The 21,953-nt window shown below is 38.6% G+C and overlaps 1 protein-coding gene and 1 long non-coding RNA gene across 5 annotated transcripts in view; one reads left to right on the top strand and one right to left on the bottom strand.

Annotated features, from left to right (window-relative positions):
* Positions 1-12,763, bottom strand: part of ephb2b (eph receptor B2b) — a 131,419-nt gene extending 118,656 nt beyond the window's left edge. Inside the window, exon 1 of the mRNA XM_030051582.1 lies at positions 12,614-12,763. Coding sequence (XP_029907442.1) covers positions 12,614-12,665 — 52 coding nt within the window. The 5' untranslated portion in view covers positions 12,666-12,763. The remainder of the gene's footprint in view (positions 1-12,613) is intronic.
* Positions 12,725-21,664, top strand: LOC115359223 (uncharacterized). 4 transcript variants are annotated; one of them, XR_003928237.1, is made up of 4 exons: positions 12,725-13,307; positions 13,888-13,936; positions 14,190-14,292; positions 20,348-21,664. It is a non-coding gene; the product is annotated as an uncharacterized LOC115359223 (long non-coding RNA). The 4 variants fall into 4 exon arrangements; XR_003928236.1 differs by having other exon boundaries at positions 13,885-13,936; XR_003928234.1 differs by lacking the exon at positions 13,888-13,936 and having other exon boundaries at positions 12,746-13,307.
* Positions 21,665-21,953: the final 289 nt, after the last annotated feature.

Below are 21,953 nucleotides of genomic sequence, written 5' to 3'. Positions count from 1 at the left end.
GTTTTATGTGCTATGAATTATAAACATAGACAGTTGTGTTATTTTCCTTTTTTTAAGTTGACATTTTTTTACTATAACTTATTTTTACTTGGATTTTGTGCTGATTAATTTTAAGTTCTTTGTAGGTGACAGTCTTTTCCTTGTTCTATCGAGATAGCCATCACTGTTCATGCGAACTGCCCAGTTCTTCTGCTCAAAGCAAATCACTTTTGCTGTAGCAATATGGAAACATTTTATAAATGTCACAAATTATTATTTGAAGTGTTCTGTTAAATAGCAACAGTTCTCCAGCATTTGTCTGTTAAGCTACACACTTAAGATACAATACAGACACTATGGAGTATTTCCTTTGAATTACTCCTGGTAGGAGATGACAAATTACATTTTTTTGCTTGTGTGAATGCACAATAATTTTCAACAAAAAAAATTAAATTCTGTATATTCAACAACGGTCTCACCAGAGTGAAGCAGAGTGCATTGTCGCTTGATAATAATGACTGATATATCGGCTGTCCAGTATTGGCTCATCGCAGATCAGTACTGGCATATATGCTGGCAAAAGACAGTACATAACGCAGCTGATAATTTAAAAACAGCATTATCATTAATTAGGTCATTAGTTTGTAAAGCAAAATCCATTGTTTGCAATACTTTCTATAGCATGTGAGTATCACAGATGATCAGATGATGACATGGAATATGTTAATAAGTTAAGTTCATTACTGAACTGTAAAATATCAAGCCTCCATATCTTCATTATAAGCAAATATCAAAATTTGTGGATTCCTTGCTACCATGTTTTTAAATCATCCAGTTTATCAGTATAACAGGTTTTTTTTCTTCTCCCAAAAATTAATATATAAAGTCAGCCCAAAAAAATCCAGAACCAGTCAGGCTCTACTTGTGAAGCGCACACAAAACATGGCTATCTACAGTGTGGTCTGTAGGTGTGGAAAATACAAGAGAGCCTGTGGCTCTTCTATTGACGTCCATACTTGACTGCGTTATCTGCAGATAAAAAAAAAACTGATTTGGCCTAGGCCTATATACGAATAATATTCGACATGCTTAACCCTATCATATGTCATTTACTTTACTGAATGGTCTCAGCTGGATCTCTGCATTGATTTCACAGCCACAGCAGGTCTCCTGAGATTCTCCATGGATTTTCCAGCTGCCCTCCCAAACGATCCACTGTGATTACTATCCGAAAATCCATCCAGAGAAAGGCATGGAAAATAGTCATCATTTCAGCATCTACTTATATACCTGGCTCCTGTTTTGGTGAGGTATGTTACCTCATGGTTGCACTGTGACTCCAGACTTTGTTTCATTGACCCCAACAGACATATATCGCTCCTTCTCTGGCTGCTCTGGAGCCGTGGGCGTGTGTTTCTGGGATAGTATTTCCTGCTGAAAATCTTTTAACAGGATTGAAATTAGGATAAAATAACAATGAACTGTTAGTTGGAACAAGAGGGGGACAAGATGTTAATGCATTAATAGGAGCTTTTACAAGTGCGGGACTGGCAGATCCTGCTGTCAAACGCTCCCTACACATGATCCACTTTCAGAGAAGTGATTATGTAAATGCAGGTAAGCTTTCTCTGCCCAAATGGGGCATTTATCATTGGCTGAACTGAATGTGAAATATCTGTGATGAAGTATCTATTGATGTGACTCCACAAACACGTACATAGGTCTGATCTTGACTAAGCCAAGGTTATTGATCAGGACTAAGCTCAGATAAACTGATGAGAGTGGTATGAAGCAGGGTTCACCAGTGATCTCACAATTCGATTTAATTACGCCTCTTGGGTCACCGTTCCATTCAATCATGATTCTTCAATTAATCACAATTCAGTTATTGTGTGTGTATATATATATTTTGACTCATCAGCTGAACTTTACAGCAGGTTAGTCTGTGAACATCTGGCAAATATTGAATGTCAGGCCAATTTGGCATTTAATTATTTTTTTTTTTCCCTACAGAAGAATCTACATTATCAACAATGCCTTTTGAACTGAAAGAGGCTAAATGGACTGCATTTCTATAGCACTTTTCTAGTCTACCGACCACTCAAAGCTTTACAATGTTTTTGCCTCACATTCACCCATTCACACACTGACGGCAGAGGCTGCCATGCAAGGCGCCTAGCTGTCCATCAGGAGTGGTGAGGGGTTCAGTGTCTTGCTCAAGGACACTTCGACACCCTCTGGAGGAGCCGGGGATCGAATCGGGAACCCTCCGGTTACTGGACGACCCCTCTACCTCCTGAGCCACGCCGCCCCAAGCTAAGGACAGAGCTACAGGCAGAGCCAAATTTATAGTATTTGCAGTTTAAAAGACCATATTTGTATGTTTAACCTAATATCTACAAAATGTATCAACTTCATGTTTCTGCTTTGCAGTTATGTTTTAGAGCTGCGATATCATTTTTCCTCCCTTTTATCCACCCATTGGTTTCCATTCATTCCACTGTAACATGAAAATGAACTTTCAGAGACTTCAAACTTTCTTCTCACCAGTACCACCATAATAACATCATCTACATTAGTTTTCCCTCAAAGCAGAAGCACTGTTGTGTTTTTAATGACTTGAAATTGGGTGGAGTGAAACACTCCTTCTGCCAGAAAATAGTCCCCGGGGAAATGTTTGACAAACAATTATCAGTTCTATGGTTTATGAATGATGATAACTTTGTTAGCCACAGAAGCATAACATCATAAGGTGGGGGTACTGTAATAGTACTGTAGTAAATTGGCCAATTATTCAAAATCATTTGTATGGGTCTTTAATACTGCTAACCTTTAAAATCCTAACATATAAAATTACAGAAAAAAAACAATCATACCAGAATTAACTGTGCTCAATTTATTCACATGTGACACTAAGCCAAGTGCAGGATCATATATTGGATGTCTGTTCAGTTTTCTTGACATTGCTTTGTAATCTGGAACTCCATTATCCTAAGACAGAAAAAAAATAGCTGAATAGGAAACAAATAATAGAAAGGCTATAAAACATGAAATCCTTAATGTAATCTGATAGCAGCACAAAGTACAAACTTTTTGGTTTCGCATGTAGGCCACTTGGAAGCAAGTGTCTATTTACACAGTATGTAGGCTACTTGAGGAAGATGTTACAGGGGTCTGTGAAGCTGAAGCTTGTTTCAGGCTTCACCTGCCATCCACTGGTAATCTGGAAACCCTTGTTCGCTTACCAGAGCTAAGTCTGTGTTGACAATCAGCCTCTGTGGCCCTGCACAGGCCTCCATAATTGGACTACAGCCGATTAAACACTAAGTGCATTTACCCTTTTGCCATGATGACCCTTGTCTTTGAGATTTCTCACCTTTTAAACCTCCTCCTTTCTTGCTTTTTATCTATTAGCCTAACACTTAATTTTTATGTCACTTTGTGTCTCTCCTCCTTTCTTCTCTGTTCTTTATTAGTACAAGCACGGGTCATCAAAATGGACCCAGTAATACATAATGGTTTGGACAAATCTAACATCCTGTAATTTCAGCCTGGAGCAAGGGTTGATTTCTGTGAGGCACCTGCCCATGTCAAATTTCACCAATCTTACTGAAGCATATCTACGTCTGAGCTCGGGGTTGGGAAACTGACGGAACACACTATCTGAATTAATCTAGGAAAACTCAAGATTAGCTCCTGCTCACTAAAAACAGACAAGTCACAGCCAAAGGCCAAATCAGTTAATTGTCTCCTGTTAACTCCCTATTCTCTAAGCTAATGCAATTAGTTGTGAATAGAAACCTCAACTATCACACTTTAGGACAGGAAAAGTCATTCTCTATCCTCATTGCCTACCTCCCTGTGCTTTTTTAAATGTCACATCCTGTTTGAGCCATTGAATTTATTCATAATGCATCTTTCCATACTGGGAAGAAAGTGTAGCTTTCAGTTTCAGTTAACATGCCTGAGACAGCTCCTTTTCCTTCTCAAAAAAAAACAAAACAAAACAAAACAAAAAAAACTATCATTTTCTAAGATGGTGAGCAGAGCAACTTCAAACCATAAAATATGAAAGGTAGAAGAGGATTTCAAAAAAATGGTAGGGCACTGTATACACTACAGAAAACAACATAATGCCGATGGGAAACTCAAGTGGAGTAATATGTAAATACACATAAGAAGATAATCCCATGAGGAGAGCTTGATCTATCTGTGCTCTCCATGTTATGGCTGCTTGACCTGGCTGGGTCACCAGCACAAGACAACCCTCATCTGTTACAGAACACCAGATCCTGCCCGCCTTGTACACTAATCAGATAAAACATGTCTGCTTGCTGGCAGCACCGCAGCTGGGGTGTTCTCTCTATCCGAGTGAGCCCGATAGACCTGTTAGGGTCTGTCAGCAGGAGACTGGGTCTTTTGTCTGTGTGTCTGCATGTTAGTCGAGTGGAGCTACAGCTAGCCAGCCAGTGCCAGAAAAGGAAAGACAGCAAGAGATGATGCAGACCGTGCTGAGCACATAACTACTGGCAAAAGCAGAAAACGGTCAGAGGTGGTGCAGAATGGGAAGCGAGCCTCTGCTGAGAAGGGAGGGGGAGGTCCTGCTGTTGATATGGGCCATGCTGGACAGACGGTGGGGGCTAGAGAGAGAGAGAGAGAGAGAGAAAGAAAGAAAGAAAGAACATGCGGGGAGGGAAGAGGGATGAACAAAAAACAAAAGGCAGATGTCACGTGAGTCCAGAGTCGCTGATAGATGTGATGTGCGGCGCGGCGTAGAGGCAGTAGTTCAGGTGGAAAAGGCTTCCCTTTGTGATGCAGATGACAACGCAATCAGCCCCTCTTTGTCTCGGCCGATGGGCTCTGCTCCCGGGGACATTGAGAGCCAGACACTAATCCGCTGGGTTTGTGTTCTCCGGGCGCGCTCATAAAGGCAGTGTCACAGTACCTGGGGTGTGTGTGGATGGGGGTCTCTGAAACGAGGTCTGACCTCTCTCAGGGTACACTCTCCCTCCGCCTCTGCCTCCTCCTCCTCCGCCTGTGTCTCCCTCTGCATGCGTCTTAGCTCAGTAGCCGGGTTCACCCAGTTGAATATTAAAAGTGCCATACTGTTAATGTGTACGACTCAACACTAATATGCATCATGTGACAGGAACTGATCAGTTCATCAGCTTTTGATACAGCTCCATTTATCTGATTTGCAATTTCATGAGCTGACTGGCCCAGCTGAATGGCACAGAAATACAATACAACACAAATACATTACTTTGTGCATATTTTAGCTTATTTTTTTCATGCTTAGTAGACAGCAAAAAAAATTTGAGCTGCAAATTAATGTTACAGAGCCATTTTGATTTTTGGTGCTTGCATGTTTCCTGTTATGAGTAATGTTTGAAAATACACTTCTGTGCCACCTTCCCACCCCCCACCCCGCCGCCTACCCACGATGGTTTCCATTCCCGATGGGTTTGGATGAATCAGGCTCTACCTAATAAATATGACTTACCAAGAGACTGCACATTGCCAATTAACATGTGCTAATTAAGATAGCAGGATACCAGAACATCCTTGATCTAGATTTCTGTGTGAAATATCGGAGGTTATGTGGAGGTAAAACAAACTAGTTTTGTATAAGTCCATAAGAAAACACTGTGCAGACTATATTCTACACTGCAGCAGACCTACTGGCCAGCAACCCTTAATTTAACTGCACAGTTAGTCTCAATGAATTAATTTATAACATCCGCCAAGAAACACAAACCTGGTAAGATTAGGTAATTTACAACGCAGATGCTTTCTGTAATAAAGTTTGAAAATATTGAAATTTGAAGATGATTATTGTCTTAAATAGTTAGGATTAAGATTTAAAGAGGCACTATAAAACTGTTATAATAGCCTTAGTCATAACTGTTCACTTTTAAGCCATGTGCTTTTTTCCCCAACCACAGCCTGAAACAATTATAGCCCTTGGGTAGAACAACATACGTATCCCTAAAGTACTGCAAGAAAAACAAAACTCAAGACCCATATTTCACCTGACCCTCAGCAAATAATACATTTTTACGTAATGCATCTGTTCACCATTTATAGCACACAGTACCTCTAGTGTTACATAAAAAACGGTTAGGTGGAAATTCTACACTTGGTCCATTTAGAAATTGATATGCTACACTACTTTATGAACCAAGCTCAGGTTGTGCACAACTAAGCGTGCTGCAAAAGTTCTTGAATGTGCACTATCTAGGCTTGGATTACTGAAATAGCCAATATAAAGTAAATACAAAATTTCAAAAAAATATCTGTTAAAAAGGAGCTTGCCGTGTGCCAACTATTAACTGGAAGCACATTTTTCTTTTGGCGTACACAGCTGCCTGGTGTATAGACAAGACAATAAATGCCTCAGAGTTTAGACAATCAAGGATAAGTAATTTAAAGTCAAGCTGTATATTTTTCTGGGACAACTAACCTACAGTGTCTCATCAAGTACCTCATTTGGTACATCAAAGAGGATAACACAATCATTAAGAATTAGCTGCAAATAACGTTTTGTCCCAGATCTGCTTTCAGCTGACATACAAAGTGAAATGGGGCTGATACAGCTTGTTGTCTGTCAGAATAAAGATCTGATGAGACTACAGACTGAAATATCCTGTAGAGCTTCCTTTGCCAAAGTGGAACATGTATGCACTTGTGATGTATTTTCTCAATTGTTGTCAACTCTTAATAATACCAGTGCCTATTCAAGAAGGTCCTCTTAGTTTCAGCCATTTCAAGTCTCTTGGTTTAAATGCACAATAGCATTTACCTAGCCAGGTCAATGAACTAAAAAAAGTATAGTTAAAGGATATTATTGTGACTGTTGAACAGCTAATAGCCTTCTATACTGAGTGGATTAATATGATTTTGTCAGTAGATGAGCTTTCATGTGATAAAACACAAATTTAATGGAGTATTATCATAATTTAAGCAACACAAGGGACCTTTTTTTTTTTTTTTTTTAAATAAAAAAGAGGTACAATACACATGCACTTTCTTGGTAACCAAGTATACAATGATTCATTTTATTTTCAGATCCTGTGCATTCATCCATGAAGAGATGTAGCTCATTTAAGTCCAACACATCAGAGTTAATTCAACATTATAAGATCATTCTGAAAACCTGCCCCAAATACATATGAACTCTGAGTTAACAAACAACTCTCCAGAAAGAAAAACACTTGTCAACTACTAATAGTTTTCTCTGAAAAATCTCTCACTTCTGACAGATTTGCTACTCTCACATGAATCCTTTGCCATACAAATCATGTAGTTTTACACTGAAACATCTATTTTTCTTTTTCCAACCTGGCATGATTTGATCTATGCTGTCACCAGAATATGTGTGGTAACAATGATTTGTGATGCTAACAAGCATTAAGAGCCACATGACAGCATCATCAAACTGTTAGCTGTACCCTGCACATACCCAGATGGCCTGTGTGTTGATTTTTCCTACCTATCAACCTTTTTCATTCACTGCAAACACCTTTCCAGGTCCATACCAAACATTTGACACATTGAAGACATATTTGTCCCTGAGGAGCTATTACTTACTAATAAATGGTGTAGTGAATCACGGGTGGACAGTAAGACACAAACAGGTAGTAGCACAACTTCAGTAGGTTTCATCAAATGGCTCTGCAAACTAAAATTCAACTTAACTGTCACCTCTAGAGGGCGTGTAAGTCTGGAGTGGATTAGCGAAAGAACTACAGAAGAAGAACTGGCACTTGATAGTGGACTGCAGCAGTGGGAGTCGAACAGCTGAAAACACGGCAACAGCGTTAAACAATCCACATGGTCTTGAACTTAGTCTCAGTTCATCTAAACTGACTGACCAAGCTGATGCGAGCAGCACAGTAAAGAACTCTCACATTTAAACCAACCAGTACTAAAACTCCTGTGTAAGAGTTGCTACAAAGCTGTCTAAGTCAAAGTGTATGCATTTTGGTCATTGTTTGCCATGATCTAGCAGCAACATCAAATTTTTAGATATTCAATTTTGTGTTAAAACTAATGAAACATGGCAGCTCAAATGCAGTGACACATGCTTTATAGAGAACTGCATTTTTTAGGCAGGCATCTGCCTCGTCATCAAACAGCATCTCAGAGCCATGGTGATACTCCTGCCTTAATCTCACCCTCAAGGTAGCCATAGATGTCCCTGAAATGCGACACCCCCCTTCAAGTGAAACAACTGGTACCAGCACTAATTGAAATTTTGCATGCAAAGTGACAATGCCTGGGCCCTGGGCAGCATGGATTAGGGATTGAATAGAGACAGATTCTTTGTGAAAGCCTACTGTGGCGGTTGGCGTGCAGGCCGGCTCCCTGCATCTGCTCATTGGGTGGACTGAGAAAACACTGGATTGTATACGGTCGCTCATTTTACCTTTATTTAATCCCATTTCGGAGCCCACCTCCCTCTGTCTTTTGTTACTCGTCCACAAACCATAATGCTTCCATGTTACACTCACACTTGTGCTGCTAACAAAACAACTGCAGTTCAAAAACAGCTTCTGGATTTACATATGAAAGCATCTTTACCAAACTTGGCTGGATTTTCAAAACATTAACAATTATACTGCGCCTTGAACTGGCAGGCTGCCTTGCAATACGAGATGATATGGTGAAGTACTCAAAAGGACATGCAAAACACAAACATAAATATATGTATTAAACAAATCTGAACGGTATAATAATAGCATAAAAAACATTTGTGCGGCCTGCATATGCCAACTTCACTTTCTACTGAGCAAGTTCCAATGCACAGGGCTGAAGGAATGCTGCACATGTTGAAATGCAATCAAATCTGTGAGACATTTTTTAAAAGACTCCATACTGTGATCTCATTCTATCCCACTTCACCAGCTTCTGCTGTGGTTTGTATTCCGTTATAGTTTCTTCAAAGAAAAGGGGGAAAAAAATGCATCAAAGTGATCTATCATCCAGCTGGCCCTAAAAACAACCTACATACAAGTCTGGAGGAGGTTGTTATTGCATCATAGTGACACCTAACCTCACTGAATATGTTCACAGCATTTCCACTGTACCATCTGCAATACCACAATATAAGGAGGAAGACACTGGAAAAGCCGAATGATCTATCCAGTAAATTTCATCTCCTCGGTACAATGACAGCTGCTACAATTTTATCACCACGATGAATCTGTGAATTTCCACTCAACCAAATTAGAAGATGAGAGTTTTTTTTATTATGGTTCTCAAATGAATACAGCCAACAGTGAACGGGTAAACTACAGATGGGATAAATCCACAAATGTGTTTTCATAGACATGTTTGACACAGCTAAGCTAATTTCCCTGCCAGTTCTACTTCCATTAACTTCCTAAAAGAGCCTGTCTGTTCCCATTAACTAAACCAACAAGACTTGACATCAATGGCAGCTTACATTAACACTAATCAACAATTTAGAGATGCTTAGCATTCAACAGAGCAAATGAAATACCTTTGAAAAATGGAGTGCCGTTTATTGTCCAAAATGTATGGTTGAGTTGAGAGGATGGACATGGTAGTGGGTTGTTAAATCCAAATGTAGATATTGGCACGTTTGCACTATTTCCGTGAATATTTTTCCGCGATTGCAGTGTTGCATAGTAAACAGGATTCACAAAATGATCACTTGGACATGGTCGAATGTAAACGCTGACTAAAACTTTCATCTTCCGATTCTCATGGTGTCGCCCCTACTCTGTTTGTTGAACATTTGTAATAGAAAAATGCCGTCTCAGATTTTTGCTTTCCACAAAACATCAGTACTTCACGTTATATGAATTATTTTGTCACAGGAATTTTTTCGATTTTTAATTACCCAACCTTTTCTTCAGCATAAGTGTTTTGAGTCAGCCCAACTTACTGTACGATGACATCTGAAATGACTGTACAATGGTATTTAGCGTATATTTCGGCACAGAATGGCAGAGGATTTCAAAAATAAGAGATTTATGAAACATATCTTCATAAAACAAAATAAACCATGGAAAAACTGTTGTCACTGTAATTGTGCCACGGCAGTAAAGGTGTCAAAATGATCCACTTAGGGTTCTTTTCTATTGCGTGCGGTTGTTTTTTCTTTCTTTCGGATTAAGGCTGCAGTGACCTCTTTTTCAACCCTTTTATTTCTCATACGTAAGCCATCCCTGCAACTTCATTGGACAATCGGCTAGGGTGATTTACAGGGTAAAATGGAGGGGGGCTGTACTGAGTGGACGAAGGGACTCACCGGGTTTCCAAATCAAAAACCTTTCATACAGTAGGCCAAAGGCCATGGCAGCATGCATAATTTATTTATATCGCAATACTAAAACTCAAGAGTATTTTCTTAAATGAGCAAGAGGTAGGCTTTAATACACCGTAATCTTCTATTTACCATTTGAATCCTGCAATCATGTTGCCACATTGAGCAGGGAAGATGTCGACTGCTTGGTGTTGCACTGTGTGCTCTGGGCTTCTACATAAATGTCTGGCAGTTCGTACACTTTGCAAGGAGGCACACACAGTAACTATAGCCATGCGTGTGTTTCCGACAGAAAGAAACAAAGAAAGCAAGTGGAACTGAAACACTGTGTTGTGTGGACCTGCTGTTATTTTTGGCATTTTTCACATCCTGTGGTTCCCTTGCTCTTGGACAGTACAGCAAAAGATTAAGCTTGTAATTAAAACCAAATAACCACGATAATTTGATTTAAAAAAAAAAAAAAATACAGCTTACTGAATAAGCAAAAAGAAATGGATTAAAAAATAAAATAGTCAAATGATAGTAGTATTTGGGAGCCACGGTATCTTTTTATGACACATTTATAATTTTTTTTTTACTGAATAAACTGTGGACAAAACTTCTCTAGTACTACAAAATAATTACTTCTGATTGTTTTTATTATATATATTATGTATGTAGTAAAAATATGAAAATATATAAACAAAATTCCAACTCAAAATAGTTTAGAGTAATTCTTGTATAGTATCCTCTGTGTGAAAGGTTTCAGAGCTGTGCCAGCTGTACTTTTCACTGCTGAAAATGTTCCTGAATTTGTACACATTAGGACAGGATTCGATGTTCAAATAGGAACTGAAATTAGGAAGGCAACATTGGAAACTACAATAAAAAATGGTAAGGGGAATCTGGCACTGTAAGCCTCCACAGTATGTTGTTGTTTTTTTTTGTTTTGTTTTTTTTGTTTTGTTTTTTTTTTGGGGGGGGGGGGGGGGGTTATTTAGTTATTTGTTTATTTATTACAAATATGTAAGCTTCGTAATCAGATAGTGTACATTTCTATACATTAAGGCTGTCCACCTCTTCCAATGCTTCCTGGGGCCTAAGTAAGCAGCAGGCCACACAGCTAACCTTTACTGGCCATTTTTAACCGGATGTTATTATAACAGAACAAACATCTTAAACACATCCAAACAAACAGCCATATAAGGGTTTTCTCCTGTATTGGATGCATGTGGCTGGGTTTGTTTTGTCAGAGTTTCTTGGCTCCACCTGTAATTATGAGGTTTGCCTTGGCTGGCCACAGGAAGACACGTTTGTTTCCCAACAGCATCCTCAAAATAGACTGAATGAATGGATGGGTTGACACTTCCCCTTTTTTATGTGGCAGTGGTCTCCTCTGCTGTCACAGGGCAAATCGAGTTCAGCAGCACAAATTCACCTGCTCTTTGCACCTTAAGATGACTAAAATCCACCGATCCTCAATGTAAAAATACCCGGGACCAAGGGAAAAGGACTCTACTAATCGCAGATCTACCTATGAACCATAGTACATTTTAAAAGATTATTATACAAATATAACAGCAGTCCCTACAGGAATGGTACAGTAAGCTGACATCACAGGAAGACTGTAGTGATCCTATGAGAGATAAAATATTAAGTGAAGTATTACTATAAACTTTACTGAGACCTACACACACGCCCATACAGGAATACTGTAGTGATTTTTCGTCAGACAGGGGCTCACTCATTCAACCTGTCTCATTGTGCGTGGAGCCACGCTGTTTCCCACTGCCTGAGCGCAGAAGACTGCAGTGTAACCACAATACACACAGCCCTTATGGGCTAAAATGTGCTAATATTTGAACGCCTATTCTTATTTGCGTATTATGTCTCCGCCAGTGTGTTAGGGACCGCACTGGACCGACGTGTTATTCACCATTTGCTTGACAACTTGGTGAAGCCGGTGCTTGCTGTCGGCCCCACACACACACCCCTCCAAAATAATGTAACCTCGCTGAGATTTATCAAGCTAACCAGGGGTGGTCGTTCAACACAAACACCGCGGAATTTAACCCGTGACTGCTACCTTTAGTGACAAACAGCATCCGTGTACCTGTGGGGGATGCCGGAGCATGTTTTGCGCATCCCATCATCCCTACTCTGCAGTTTTAAGCCGACACAACTAGCGTGAACGCCTGAAAATAATGTACATTAACAGCTGTCGCAAAAATATGACGAATTTTTCTTAACCTGCTAGCTTAAATCAGAAGACATCCATTCACGCGCTGTGTCAGAAACTCAAAGCCGGTTTGAAAGAGGAGGATGCGGCTTTTAACCGTTAGGACTGAAACACTAGCTTACCTTCAACAGCTATCACGGCCGGTATTGTCCATAATATCCATAGAATATCCATTATTGGTCACTTTAAAGGCCCAGACATTCAAATAAAATACGTCCTGAAAGCCATTGACAACAAATGCAGAGAGGAGACAGGCGAGCCTTCACCTCCGGTAGAGCGATCCCAGATAGCTGAGAAAATGAACTCAAATCTGAACCAAGTTTGGACGAGACCAAAAAACCACAGACGCAGGGGAGCGCAGAGCAGCGCAGAAATGACAGTTACCACTGCGTGTTGATAAGCCGTAATAATCGGGCAAATCGACTGGAAAACAGAAGAAGACGCATTTATTTGTATGTTTCACGATGTGAGTGATTTATATATTTGAATTGTAAGACAGTCGTTGGCACCGCAAGATCCCTCACCCCCTTCAAAGGAACTTCAATTCATCCCGTTGTCAATCAACGATAGAAAGCCCGACAGCACTGCCTTACCTAACGATAATTAAGTATTTTAGGACCATGTGGGACATTTATAAAAGATGGAGCACCTTATTGGTTTGCTCCCTCTCTACACCACTACTCAAAATAAGGACACTTGTCACAGTTTGATCAGAGCTCGCTGAAAGTTGCTGTGCGGCAAACTGTGAGACTCCCATGGGCCATACTGAATGGCTTTTGGCGCTCTAACAGGTGACGAGCATGGAGATCAATTAAAGTAAGTTTTACTCTTCTTTGCTATTTTTGCCTGCAATACTCACAGTTTAACTTAGTTCTAATTTGCAGTTTTACACTGACCTCTCCATCAGGCGGTTTGATGTCGTCTTGACTCTATAATTAAGAAATCTGACTCAGCTGTGAACAGTAAATCAAAATATTTATCATCTACAATTTTTATTACGAGTATGCCGCTTTAGTAGTGGGCCTGTTAATTTTACGGTCTATTAAAGTGTTTTATGAATTATTTATGATTAATTTTTTATTAACAAAAGTACTTTATAGTTTATCAGCTATTGATAGGTGACGTAACCTATTAGCTCATTGATGAGCAGTTACGCCTGTCGCGCCCAACTTGACATGAATAAGACCACTTCAATTACTGATTTATTTGTTAAAATATAAAATATATCACTTCCAATAAAATACGTCCCGTAGGCTATAACCACATACTGTAGGTGTATTTGTATCAGCATTGGTTTGGCCTTTTATTACAGAATTGCAGATTCTTTATTATCTTAGATTATGATCTATGTAATATATATATCAGCCATACTAAACCTGTTTTCCTGTTCCAGCAGCCGGTAGTGAAGTCCAAAATGTATTTATACAGACGCTAAGGTATAATAGGTAAGATATATATATATATATATATATATATATATATATATATATATATATATATATATATATATAAGAAACTAAAATAAAATAGGCTTAACTCAAAATGAAATAGCTTACAAATTGGATGGATTTTTTCCTTATCCACACTTCTTTAAATTTATGATCACAAAATATCCAAACGTTAATCATTACAGCTGTAAGTAGGCTATATGTACAATGCTCATAAAGAGGAGAATGAGACCTGTCGTCTGTTTCCCAGGATCCCTCAGCCTCGTCTAGACTACAGACCATTAAGACCAACTTGAGCAGGCTATGGGACCTGGGCATGGTTACAGCACCACACTCCTGCTGGGAACTGAGAGGTGCCTTCTTTAAAATATGGCAGACAGATACTTGAGTAGCTCAGAAAATTATGTGAAAAGAAACACAGTCATTCCTATGATGCAGTATAATAGAGGTATGGCCTGTGTGTGTTGCTGAGGTGACAGACATTCAGTAGAAATTATGATAAGGTGCAGTAAGATCCAATAAAAAGTCTAAATGCAGTTTCTTATACATGAAATAATATCCCCTAAAGATTTATATCTGAGTAGAATCTCATTTCATAACATGAAAATGATTTGAACACTAATAGTTAGGATGGAAAAAATCAATATCAGCCAAGTTATTGATTCATCTTTGCACATTAAACAGCATTTGCCTAGCCTGTACATTGCAAGGCAGTTTATATGATAAATTCCACCCTAATTTGATCAGTCAACATCAAAATAAATTTCAGATGTATAAATGATTGAAATTGTGGCAGCAATAAAAATCAGAGCAGCCATCATTCATGCATCACATATAGGGTGCAAAGACTGTCATGCATCATTTACATAGGCCGAGATGTCACGAATCTGAACCTGTACAGCAGCTATTTTCCTACAACAGAGGAAAGAGAGCAAAGCCAAAGGGAAGTCCTACCTCTCTCAGAATTTTCTCTCTATTCATGCATCACCATAAAACTGTAATCTTTCAGTGTGTTATTAGCTGAAAGAGCTGTATAACCTCAAAACATGTCACAATTAATCGTCTCAAATTATTAAAATTGTGCTGTGTTTCCATTAAGCTGATTGAAGCTGGCACAAAGGAGTCTGGCAGTAACATTACTGGCAATCATTTCCCAATAATCAATAAAAACGCTCTGTATGAAATAAAGATACACACTAATAATCGTAACACATTAAGCTTTCATCATTTTTCTGCTGTTTTAAAGGGATTAGTTTTTTTTTTTTCTTTTTTTTTTTCTTTTTCCCAGCAGTTCCAAGTTGTCAGTGTTGGTTGGCAGAAAATGACATCTGATTTTATTTGGCATTAGCCATGAACAGAATTTTGGAATTTCCTTGATGTAGTATAAAACAGATTTCCTGCCGTAACAGCTGGTATTGTAATCCCAATGCCTTTATATTCAGAGCCATAGTGGTAAAATTAAAAAAAAAAAAAAAAAAAAATTAGAAAAAACGAATTAGATTTTATATGAGAAAATGACAGACATGGAGCGGGATACCATAGAGACACAATTTACTAGTTTCTAGTCCTGTACTTTTAAAGGTTACAGATATTCTGAAAAATTATATGTTGGTTTTTATATTAGAAGGTGATGAGATGACATGGAGGCAGCTGGAGAGGGAAAGAGGGCTAAAAATTACAGATATGCTGAAAAATTATAGATTGTTTTTCTACAAGTAGGTGAGGGACCCGGAGACAAGACTAGAGGAGAGAGCATGCTGAAAATTACATATGTGCTTAAAAATTACAGTTTAGAGTCATCTGAGCAACTGAGGGGGACATGGAGAGAGATTCCACAGAGATACGGAGTCTCAGCCTTTAAAGCAGACCGAGAAACTAAACCCGGGAACAAGCAAAGCATTTGGAACGTAGCATTTGTCATCAAATACGCCTAGCTAATTTGCCTCTTGTGAAGCACGCCACTACAGCTGTACAGTAGGCCTCTTGTGGGTTAAATGAGCCAAGCTGATATGCCTCCACAGAGTTTGACTGTATTGATTCCAGGTCACTTGACCGGCTGACTCCAGGTCATGCTCAGGTGACTGTACAACTGAGACAGAGCAGGATGGCAGGGCAGCGAGAAGGCAGCTTTTACTATAATGAGTTCCATATAAGCTCAGTCTCGACTTGAGCCAAAAGACTCCTAAAGACGCTATATTAATACATGTCTAATATTGCCCAAAGAAATATTTTACCCACCCTGTTATAGTGGTTGCATGTAATAAAATATGAGTAATGCAAAGCAGAGAGCTCTGACTAAAGCTTCTCGTGTTCCTCTGTGGCCCTCTGTGATCCAGCCAAAGCAAAACATACTATAACATACCATAACATACCATAGGAGAATGAAAAACAGGCTGCTTTACAGTAACATTGGCAATGGCAGTGTACAGTAAAGTCAAAACACACTTCATATTATATGTAACAAATTCGCTGTTAAATTACTCCCTTATACTGCAGACTACACCAAGGTACAGCTCCATTTTAACTTGGATAGTCACTTTTTTCTTTTCTTTTTTTGCAGCATGCAGTTCGCTACTCAGTACTGTATATAATTTTTTTTATTATTTTGACTTGCTGCATGATGTGAATAATGGTGAAGCACTTGTGCAGCATTCATGTATATGACTATTTGCTTTAAAATTTAATATTTTAACGTATTATGTGTCTCTAAAAGGTGTCTTTTATTTTGTTCATTATGTTCAACAAAAAAATAATAATTCGAAGACTGATTTTACAGTTTGTTTTTATATTTTTATGTACCGTATTCATGGGGTGAACCCACACTGCAGAGGTTATTTTTATTTTTGATTTTGTTATTTGTTACATTTTTGGGTCTCCTTGCGTGGCCAGTTATGTAGCCAGTCGCCTTATAATTTCAGTATAAATTTGTAATATTGTTTATTAATTTAGATGCACCTCATACCAGCATGCCGAGATACTTTAACTCATTGCCATGTGGCCATCCACAAGTGTATTTGGAAACATTTTAGTTTTTTATGATAACAATAAAACACAAACCACTGATCGAAAATTTCAAGACATTTCATTTAAACCTATTTACGTGTCATTTTAAAATTTGTGGTTCCCAGCTGCCTCGGTAAGTCATGAACAATTTTTTTTATTGTAATGATTATAGCACCACAATTGTAAATATACAACTGCAAACAGAAATTAAGAAAGACAGAAATGAGATAACATCCAGTTTCCTCCAAGTGTGTTTATATTAAGATTTTCCACATCGACATTGTTGGATTTTTGGCATTGTTTGATAACTCTGGATATATTCTGTCACTGTATACATTAATTTATCATATATAAGTTATACAAAGTTAATAGTAAAGGGATATAGAAATGTATAGATATACATAATAAACAGGACTATTATAATCTGATGTTTTCTTTACATTGTCCTGGATCGGTGGCCAAACCAAATCTTCAATGCAAAAGGGCGAAAACAAAGAGTGACTCTGTTATAGCTCATTTTCAGATATTTTTAAATCAACTGATGTCTGTCCCACAGCACCTGAGCACAATAACATCAGCAGACTAATGAGTTACTTTATAGTTATTTTAATGTTTAGGTCTGTACATGAAGAATATGGACGCAGGAGAAAATGTTCAGTCCATTCTTTCCCAAACCATGGGACCTGCCATTGCATCAACACTGCCACCCACAGTTTAGAAGCTGAACATTAACTGTTTCCTCTTATACTGCATTGTTCAAGATAAACTGGAACATTCCTGCAAATAAGCTGTTAAAGCTGTGACTGTTCCCAGCAATACTTTGACTGAATTCAGCTCCAACTTAACAGTTTCCGTTTATTTTTATTTTATTTTTTTTATCCTTTATTTAGCCAGGAAGGTCCCATTGAGATACAAGATCTGGTCTTTCAGAGAATTATGGTCCATATCCAATCGCAAAATATTCCAGAGAGTCATGGTCAAGACAGCACAATTAGTTTCATATAAAAATTAAAAAAAAAAAAAAAATACATTCAATACATAAAAGCAACACAAGGGAAATAGTGAAAGAAGGGATTGGTAAGACTGATGGAAGCCAGGCAATTTTATTTTTTGCTATTCTGTGAAATGAAAACTCTTATCTGTATGTCCATTAATATCAGGTTTAGAAGTTATAAAAAAAAACTGGCAAATCATATGCCAAAAACAATTTGGCATATGAAGATTTACAGCAAATTTTCCAGTGTTCACAATCGGTGATTTTCCGGTGCCAATAATTTGGAGTTGACTTCAGCTCATTGCCGATAAAGTGCTGATTGGAGAGTTGTTTGTCCACTCATGTGACGAGTGTTCCAATCTATCAAAAGTGCTAAATTAACTCTAATGGGTGTGAAGTTACATAAACACACATTGTTTATTGGCATAGTGTTGATTTTTACACTCTCAGTAAATTCACACTGACGTTTTTGCTGTGTTGCCATGTCAGACCTGCTGAGAATTACTTACCTAAATGAATTTCTGCCTTGAACTGAAAATAAACCGACTCCAGCCCTGTGTTGAACCCTATTTATAGATGGAAGTTAAATACATTCTGTTATAAGGCAGAGAAGATATTAAAATGAAATGAAGTTGATGAAGGAGTATATACATTACTGTGCATGCAGTTCATAAGCTGTGCTTATCCTTTAGAATATTCAGCTTTAATTCAAGCCCATTCAAAAACTGCCCACCCTAGACTGGGATCGATTACACCTCTCGCCTTAAAGGGCTTATGGTGAGGTATTGCGCCTAGCCTGCATCAGCAGCTGGATAAAGAGCGAGGAAACAAAATGGCCTGCTCTCTATAAAAGTTAGTGAGCGACCCCTGACCCTGTGCTGAGAAAGAGCTATGCACTCCTCTAATCTAGACAGACCTTTTGCATGTGGATTAACCTTAGGTGAGCACGCGTTTTCACAGGCAGGCACGGCAGAGTCGGCGGGACTGATCTCCGACAGATACAGGAGCCAAGCTTAAATTAGATTATCCTGTTAATAGTTTAAAAAAAAAAAAAAAAAAGTTCATACAGTTTGTCTTTTAGCAGAAAAGGTAAATGTTGCCATGCATTCTCTTTTGGTGGCAGTACGTGCCAATCAAATGGCACTGCCACTGCCGAGGACACAAAGACATTCTTCATTGTTTTCAAAGGGGAATATTTACTTTAAAGCAGCTACGACAAGATGGGCTCACTGCTTATCTTTCATGAATAGTCACTCCCCCCTCCCTTCCCAGCGTATTGGTTTACCTCCTGCCAAAAATTTAATTCAATCCCACTAAGTTGCTCCAGCTTTAATTACATAGACCAAATGCCTCGGCAGGATTTAATTTACTTTCTTGTTAACTGAACTCTACAGACACAGTAGAACTTTCACTGGTATACTGTTGCCAGGACCTGGATGAGGATGGTAGCACTGAAAGTCTTCAGAGTTGTGCAGAAGTTAATCACCAAATCTCGTAAGTGGTAACTTGTCTTGTTTTGCAGTAGTGTCAGCACTGGCCAATGAGGCGAGGAAAAGTCTAAAATCAGCGCCTTGATTGGTTTATAGAGGGGTACCCGCGTTCATTATATAGTTGAAACGACATGTGGGGATGGTGCACGCCTCTGGGAAGCCACACAACACTTTTTATCATCATAATAAATCTACAAACTATTGCCATAAAACAGAGGCCCAGTAAAAGTGATTCAGCTGACAGTCACAGTGAAATGAATGCCTTGATAAAATGGCAGTCATCAATCATGGCTTTGGTTTCAGAGGCGAACATCGCCTTTAAGCCCTCCACTAATTGATATGAACCATTCGCATAAATCAATTAGTCTGTGTTTTAGCTTGACGTGTGTGCTGTCGTCGCCGCAGTTTGCACTTCTGAACCAAAGATTGGATTTTTCTCCTACCCACAATACAGACTCAGCTGTAGGCTTGCATGTATTCAAGGGACTTTCTGGTAATATGGACTTTTTGTAGCTTCAAAGCATGTTAAAGTCACCATCAACAAGTAAAAACACACTAAAATACACCCCTTTCTAAATCTCCCGTTCAGATTTTTTATAAAACATAAAAATAACAATAATAATACATTTTATTTCTAAATCACATTTTATTAATTATTTCAAAGTGCTGAGCAGTGCAGACTATTGCATCTGCATTTTTATTTTAAGCAGAATATAAAAAATTTTGGACATAAAAATAAAATCCAAATGAACTAAAAGGATTTTTGCAATGACTTTGCTCATTTACAAAATGAATGACATTCATTTTGTAAATAAGATCTAAAGCGTAATGCGAGCATCTCTAAAGTTTTTATTACATAAGGAAACACCAAATGTGCTCTTTCCTCTTATCTTTTTGTTTTTTCTTCCTCTTTCCATGAAGCCTGCAGGCCCTCTCAGAGCAACAGATGGAGGTGCACAACAGGATATTACCGCTAAGAGGATTCCTCTTCCTTTGCCTGTCGCTCTGGAGTTTTTTTTTTCGTGGGCAGACTCCTTCATCATGATGACCCATGGCTTACTGGAACTGTTGTGGTGAGCCAAAAGATGTTGGTTAAGCCCTCTCAAACCTGCCACTACCCATGTTGACCTGCTTGGCGCACAGAGAAATCCCTGATCAAGCCCACTGTGAAGAACATTAAAATAAGCATCCAGGTGGGATTAGTAAGTCCTCGCAGTGTCTTGTATCTGAACTCTGACCTTTAACACAGCTCTTTGAGGTAGGTGCCAACTTTGTGTGTGTGAGTGTAAATGGCCCGCTGTCAGCATGACTCACCTTTACCTGTGCCTATAGTAAAACGCCTACAAGTAGCACTGTGCATTTCCCACTGCGGTTTCCTGTTTGGATTTTTATTTTTTCCAGTGACGTGCGCAGCCTCAAGAGAAGGTGGTGCTCAGGAACTGCAGATGCAGTCTGAAGCGAAATGACAACGTACTTATTACTGTGTGCTGCCAAAGATGTTTCAGCTCCTTAAAAATTCATTTGAACAAGTGAGAACTTGATTCATGCTTGTTGCGTCCTTGTCGGCGGTAATCGCTGTGGCAGATAACATCACAAGTGTCAGTGTTTTTCCAGACGGTCAGGCATACAGACAACGCCTCTCATTATCTTTTATTAAGACAACAAATGGGTACATGTGGAAAGGTGTGACCAGTCATTTGTTTACAGCCTCAGACTGCATTGTGCCTCTGAATGGCAAAATGAATTGGTTCGATATAGAGAGCAGTATCACATATCAATAATTTAATTATATTGCAGCTGAAATGTAGTGATTAATGTAAATTAATGTAACAGGAAGCCTGTGGAGAAAGTGTTTGAGAAGTTGTATTTATTATGCGGAAAGTGTGTATAGCATCTGAGCAGATTTTCTGGGACTGTTTTAAGTTGCATGGTATTACATGTTACATATTATTTACATTTCTGTGCCATTTCCTCCTGAGCTTGCATTAATTTCTAATTTATACATTTTTTCTATCTTCCTACTGAATCACGCAGTTTGTAAAGCTTTCATGATAAAGATTAAATGTGGTATTGTGATGTATCAGTCACTGATCTAATGTTGTATTCATAACTGTAATTATATGCACTGAATGTAAATGTGGTGGCTGTGCCTTTTGGCAGTTGCTGAGCCTGTGGAAAGTTTTATTTATTTATTACTTATTAAATGGCACAGTTTACAAGCTGTCCTGTTTTGCATGAGCAGATGTCTATAATATGAATTGGCCATGAATTGGGAGTTAATTCATTTAATCAGTGTTGCTTTTGAGTTGTAGTGTTGAAGTTAGCCAATATACAATATTGAAGGAAAAAAGGTCTAATGCATTTTATAAATGCAACTGAAGTTTAGGTCGTGCAATTCAAATTAACTAAGAAGTATAAGTCATTTTGAATAATGTTGGTTAGACTTTAAATGCTGCGTGTTAGTTAAAAATGAATGTTTGTGGCTGTGTTTGCTTCAGTTTGATTGCTGCTGTATTTTAGGGTTGGC

This window comes from Myripristis murdjan, chromosome 5 (genome assembly GCF_902150065.1).
Source record: "Myripristis murdjan chromosome 5, fMyrMur1.1, whole genome shotgun sequence".
Lineage (NCBI taxonomy): Eukaryota > Metazoa > Chordata > Actinopteri > Holocentriformes > Holocentridae > Myripristis > Myripristis murdjan.
The sequence above is the reverse complement of the archived record's forward strand: the minus strand, read 5'-3'. Positions and strand labels throughout refer to the sequence as shown.